Source organism: Pteropus medius, unplaced genomic scaffold (assembly GCF_902729225.1).
Source record: "Pteropus medius unplaced genomic scaffold, Ma_sr-lr_union100, whole genome shotgun sequence".
NCBI classification, from domain to species: domain Eukaryota; kingdom Metazoa; phylum Chordata; class Mammalia; order Chiroptera; family Pteropodidae; genus Pteropus; species Pteropus medius.
The window spans coordinates 15913197-15919645 of record NW_024354499.1 but is presented as its reverse complement, the minus strand read 5'-3'; the positions used below and the strand labels follow the sequence as shown (position 1 = coordinate 15919645).

Here is a 6449-nt window from a genome sequence, read left to right as displayed (position 1 = left end):
CCACATATAAGTGATACCATGTGATTTTCAGCTTTTTCTGTCTAGCTTAAGAGTAGCACCTTAAAGGCTGCAGAACCACAGGGCTTTGCACTTGATTGACATCCATTAATTTTTGCTGAATTAGAGTAAATCTCTTCTGTGCTTATCCTGTTTTTATCATTGACCTTTGCTCTCAAGAGTTAATATTTGAACCCGGCCATAAAGAAGTTGACAAATGCTGACCTATGGCCAAAATTCAAAGGGAAACAGCCTCCTATAAATCAGCCCAAACTGGACTGCCCCACTGGCATTGCTGCAAATCAACTGTTGATTTATTGCCACCATGAACTTCTCCGGCAAGTACCAATTGCAGAGCCAGGAAAACTTTGAGGCCTTCATGAAGGCAATGGGTAAGTGCTGGGCTGGATGGCAAGCCTGGGGGTCATGGCAATGAGAATCTGGCCCTGAAGGTGGTGGCTAGTCATCAATGTGGGCTCAATGTTGAGATGGGGAGAGAGGTTCAGGCTTTATGTAGACCAGGGGCCAGGTTATGCATGTTACTTTTGTGTCACTTGCAGTTTGTGCTATTATTCACTGCACAAGGCACTCCAGAGGCAAGTGAAAGGACCACTAAACTAGAGTCTAATTTGGGTTGAAGCCACCTCTGCTGGTATCTCACTATGCAACCCCGTTTATTCATTCATTCATTCATTCTTCTAACAAATGTTGATTCAAAGCCAACCACATCCTAAGCTCTGTGCTGGATGGATACCAGGGAAACAGATAACAATGGGCCACATTTCCAAGGTAACAGTTTAGAAAGAGAAAAGAAAAGAAATAAATCCAATAAAGGATGTGTACTGTACTGAGTGCTGACTGAGTGCCAGGCACTGCAATACACTGTTGATGTGAAATATCTCATTGAATCCTCAGTAAAGAACTCTAATTTGGGTATTATTATTTTTCCCATTTTAAAGTCAAAGCTACTGAGGCTTTAAAAAGTTAAGTAAACCTGACCAAGGTCACTCACATAGGAAGTGTTTGCATCAGGATTTTAAGCAGCCACTGGTTCCCAGAGACCCCACTTCAACCCACTATGTCCCCCAGAGGATTGTACAGGAAGATGCGGCACTCACAGGAGGACATAGAGGGGAGGCTTGATGGCAGTGAAGGTGAGCCTTAGCTAAACCTTGGACGATGAGGAGGTGTCCACTGGGGACTGGGAAAGGGGATCGTGCTCCAAATAGAGGGAGCTTTGTGAGAAAAGGAGCAGTGAGACAAGGAAGGGTGCTGAGAGGGAGAAGGGTGAGAAAGACGGCAAAAGCAGAGAGAGGAGGACCTTTGGGGCCAGCAGAAAGCTTGGATCTTCTCCTATAGAGCAGTCATGCCACCTCTCTGTGTCTTACATGCTTCACTTATACAACAAGACTCTCCACCCCAATGCTCAACACCATTGAAGTTTTGTGAACCTCAATTTGTATAACATCATAGATGTGCTCCAAAATTTGTAAAACTCTGTCCCAGGGGACTCCGGATACATCTTCCTCTAGAGCCTTGACAGCAGAGGTCAAGGTAAGGCTAGATGGACAGATATTTGCCAGGACAGTGCCAGTGTGTGCGTATTGTCCTGGCATGCTTATTAATAGCCCCCCTCTCACTCTCAGGAGTGACCTGGCTTGGAAGATAAACAGTATTGGTCAACCCAGGTATGAAGGATAAAATGCTTATACTCAAAGAACAAAGTCTCTTGGGGTTAAAGGAGGAGGAGTGAGGAAGGAGAATGAGCAAGAACCAGGGTACTCACTAGCAGAGAGGTTCTTCAGGCCAGAGGAGTGTCTTTTTTTATAAACCAGCTGGCAAGATAGAGGGCAGGCCAAGTCAGACCACCGACCTTTCCTTTCAGAAATCAAAGCCCATGTTGCTCACAGGACTCCAGTTACATGCCTGTGGCCTCCAGAAAGACACAGCCCCTCCCTCCCTCCCTCCACACCACAAAGTTTCTCTTGTGACCACCACCTTGCAACTCCCACCTCTGCCCGTCTCTAAATCTCAAATGATTTCCACCAGGTCTGCCTGATGACCTCATCCAGAAAGGGAAAGACATCAAAGGAGTAACAGAAATTGTGCAGAATGGGAAGCACTTCAAGCTGACCATCACCACCGGGTCCAGAGTGATCCAAAACGAGTTTACCTTGGGGGAGGAATGTGAGCTGGAGGCCATGAATGGGGAGAAGATCAAGGTAAGAGGTGTCCCTCAGGCCACATTCTGCTTCTATACTCTGCTTTCCTGGAACTTCCTCCCTCAAGGCTTTCACTGCACAATTCCCTTCATGGACACCCTATCTCTGAACTCATTTCTGGGGTGAGAGGTAGGGAGACAGGGACAGCTCTTAAGGAAGAAGCTCTTAGTGAAAGCACTCCCATTTTCCAAGGACTATCTAGGATGCTCTGACTCAAGAATTTGAGCTCTGCCAATATGGAGGTTACAGAGCAGGAGTCTAAGTCTCAGATTCTCCAAGGCCCAAGAGTGGGCAAGTGGAGGTCAGTGAAAAACCTTTAAAAGAGCCCTGAGGTCATCCTTGAGTTCAAAGTAAACTGGCCTTTGCTGGGCCTAAAGCTGGTGGTCATGAGGAGTGGCTTCCTGGAGGAGATGCTGGTAACACCAGAATACCAGGGCCTCAGGCAGACACTGAGACCAAGTCTTCCAGGGTGGTCACTGAGCACCTGGCCTCAGCTACCTCATCTGTAAAATGGGCATAGTTACCCTTCCCAAACTGAAGGCAGGGCAACATCACTTCAGCTGGACTGTGGTTCAAGTGTACAATGAGTGCTGAGTATGGAATGTGTGAATTGTCAGCAGGTGATGGTAGGGAGATCCATGCACTGGGGTGCCCATCACCAGGAGCCTCTCTTCTTCCCTTAGAAACTCCACATACCCCAGCAGAGCCAACACCACTGAACGGCCATATTCACTCCTTCCTTCCAGCCAATTTTGTGCATTGGGCTCAGCACATTGGTTTTATCACCTCTTCTGATCATTCTTTATTTCTGTTTCTTCAAATATAACATTTCAAGTCAGGAAATCTCTGATAAATTTTAGGAGGGAAATTTTTTTGATGTGCACATTATAAGAGGCAGGCCATCATGGTTTTTACTACAGGCCTTTCCCAATTGTCCATTTTGGAGGCAAATTATTAACCTTGGCCAGAGTCTTCTGCTCCCTGCTGGGTTTCTGTTACCTCTTCTAGGTTTCTGTTACCTCTTCCCAGATACATAAAGCTTAAAAAGGATACCGCAATGGGAAGATAAACATGCTGGAAGGAATAACGCATACCAAAGCAAAATATGTGTTCTCCTACCTGGCTAGTATTTTAAATGTTGCTACCACCTCCCTCCATAAGCTTGGAGAATTAAAATTTTACTCAAGTTTACTTGAGTGTTTGCATTTGAGCCACTTAGCTGTATTATGTTGATTTCTAGATCACGTGCCATAAATTAAAATTCTGACAGAAGAAGCCCTGATGTTTTCTTCAGTTCTTAAATACATCTCACTTCTGTTTAGAGCCAGAGAACTGGGGGCTTGACCTTGTATAGAGATGAGTGCTTTAGTTCTTGTAAGCAGAGACCCACACAGGGGAACCAACCTTATTAGCAAGCATCTTGCTCCCTGCTCAAACACTTTCTCATAGGCCATTTCTTCTGTCCCCTGCAGACAGTGGTTAAGATGGAAGATGAGAATAAACTGGTGACAACTATCAAAGGCATCAAGTCCATCACCGAACTCAATGGAGACATAATCACTAATGTAAGTTGGTGCTCCAAGCTGTGGTTCCCAATGCTTGAGGGGAGGAGAAAGGTGAAGATCGAGGAGCAACCTTCCCCACTGTCTTTCCTGTTGTCAATCTCTGCTACCACTTACTGAAGACCCACTATGTACCAGGCAGTTTACACACATTATCTCTAATCTTCCCAACAATGCTGAGTTTTCTAAATGGGGAAACTGAGGCAAAAAGCAGTCAAAGAATGGCAGAGCTAAGTTTCTTCCGAATGAAGCCTGTTTCACAGGGCTCCCATGCGCAGTCATACACTACACAACCTTAAAGAGAGCCACTTCCATCATAGATAGTTTAGATTTGTATATCTATACAATTTTGCAGTGCCTGCCAGTATGGAATATTATTCTAACAAAACCAGCTTTCCAACAGATAGAAGAACAGTACGTTTAGAAAGGGGCACCATTTTCTAATTCATCAAAGACTCCACAAGTGCTGGCAGTTACCCCAGCCGATGCTTCTCCACCTCTCCTGGGTTCCATCAGCTGTCTGTCCTTCCACCACCATTTTCCTGGTGAGGGCTGACCACTCCAACCACCCCCATTTCCTTCTCTTCTCGTTGCCATCCCTTTCCTTCATCAAATCCAAATAAGATGGGGCAAGAGAAAAACCTTGTAGGAGGGGACACAGGGCCATTCAGAGCTACCAGCACAGCCCACCTTTCTCAGTCTCATTGAGATATAGCCACAAGACACATCCACAAGCTAAAGGGCAGAAATCCATTCATTCTCTCCTGTGAGCCTCTGATTCATGGAACAACCCTTCCCACTGATGCAGAACCCACATACAAAGAAAGCTTTGTCTGGCTAAAAGTCAGGCTCTTCCATTGCTTTTTCTGTTTTATTATGTTGCAGTAATTATTACCCATAACCCTTTCCTTCTGCCTCAGCACAAATCTTGAAGCCACAGAGACCTCCACGTGCCTTGCAAGCCAAGGGCACTCAAATGCTTTTGCCCTTTTGGCATTTATAAGGAGAATTATGTTCATGGCAATCTTATGGCAGTTTATGAATCTGGCACACTCCAGTTGTGTGTGTCATATCATCCTTTGTGCCTGGCTGTTGGCCATGCCTTGTCCCTGATTTAGTGCAGTGTTTGTCCATCAGTTATGTCCCTCTGGTTCTACCTTGACCTAAAGCTACGCTTTAAGGAGTAACAGAAGGCAGAATGCTGCTTAAGGGGTCTATCATCACACAATTCAAGTGGAAAAATCCCTCAGCCTAGGGAGAGTGTGAGAGTCAACCATGGAATATGCAGTCCCCGCCCCAACTCCAGCATATTCACAGCACAGTAGGGAAGCCCCAGCTGGGGAGCAGGAGACGATTTGTCTGGACTTAGCCTTGGCTGATGTCCTTTAATATTCTCCATCTCCTCTAATCCTCCCATCTCCTGTGAGGGAGGCAGGATGAGGGATTTAATAGACATGTTGACCTTTCTAATGTCATTCAGCTAATGGGTTATAGAACCAGTATTTAAAATTAGATCCTTCCATTACATTCCATTGCTGCCGAAGCTAAGGGATTCCTTTTTAACTCTGATGACGTTACCACTCGTCATTAGCACAATCTTGTTTGAGAGAACTAGTGAGAGGGAGGGGTCTGAGGAGAAAGAAACATACCTCAAAAACTCAAAAACTAATGAACCCAATATATTCAATATTTTTATATGCTTCGCAGCTTTGGGAGGAAAATTATGTTCTATCTACTGTGTTCCAGGCTGGATGCCTAGGTGTTTCCATGCATATGTATTCAATACATGTTTGGTACATAGTAGGTACTCAAAGGAACTTTGAGAAGTTGGATTGGACTAGAATGGTTTGGATGGTCTTATTTTAAGAACCATTGATGTAAAAAGGAATTCAGTAATAGGCAGGACAACTCTCCACATGAGCAAGAAAAGTGACAGATACTTGGCATGGGATTTTAAAAAGATTGCCGATGCTTCCTCCTGTCCTATAGAACATCAGTCCCCAATCTTTTTGGCACCAGAGACCAGTGTGCCTATGAGAATTCAGTGCCTGATGATCTCAGGTGGAGCTGAGGTGGTGATGCTAGTACCAGGGAGTGGCTACAAATACCAATGAAGCTTTGCCTGCCGTTCACCTCCTGCTATGCGGCCCTGTTTCTTACTGGCCAGGGACCTACACCAATCCATGGCCTGGGGGTTGGGGACCCCTGCAATTGAAAACAGAGAAATCTTTGGGTTGCTTCATATGTTAGCATCTTTAGGGTTATTTTGATGGCTTAATTATCTCTTACAATTCAACATCGAATGAGCATTGCATGATTTCTTTTCTGACTTTCAGACCATGACATTGGGTGACATTGTCTTCAAGAGAATCAGCAAGAGAATTTAGATAAGTCTGCACATTATATTCTTTTACTGTATAAAATTAATATAATAAAGTAAACTTTGTTTTTAAAAAAAGTCTTTTCTTCTTGATGGCCTTTCATTGATGGTGCTACTGGTATTTGTAAGCACTGATCACCTATGTTTTTGTAAACTTGGATAATCTGCATGTTCCATTCTAACTGGGTCAGGTCTGAAGCAGACCCCAGGCCGCCCACACAGGTGACACTACGAGAAACATGAAATGTAGCTGGCCCTGTTGGACAGCCCTGGAATGACCATTCCTGG

At 44.8% G+C, this 6449-nt stretch overlaps 1 protein-coding gene across 1 annotated transcript; it reads left to right on the top strand.

Annotated features, from left to right (window-relative positions):
- Nucleotides 1-264: 264 nt before the first annotated feature.
- Nucleotides 265-6231, top strand: FABP1 (fatty acid binding protein 1). The gene is made up of 4 exons (XM_039852468.1): nt 265-389; nt 2047-2219; nt 3692-3784; nt 6118-6231. The coding sequence occupies exons 1-4, from the start codon at nt 323-325 to the stop codon at nt 6166-6168; spliced, it is 384 nt and encodes a 127-aa protein (XP_039708402.1). The 5' UTR covers nt 265-322; the 3' UTR covers nt 6169-6231.
- The last annotated feature ends 218 nt before the right edge of the window (nt 6232-6449 follow it).

Bases quoted from the DNA above. Each gene is read 5' to 3' on its own strand.
- FABP1 (XM_039852468.1), top strand. From the start codon at position 323: ATGAACTTCTCCGGCAAGTACCAATTGCAGAGCCAGGAAAACTTTGAG. The intron at 390-2,046 runs GTAAGTGCTGGG...GATTTCCACCAG, and splicing joins GGCCTTCATGAAGGCAATGG to GTCTGCCTGATGACCTCATC. The intron at 3,785-6,117 runs GTAAGTTGGTGC...TCTGACTTTCAG, and splicing joins ATGGAGACATAATCACTAAT to ACCATGACATTGGGTGACAT.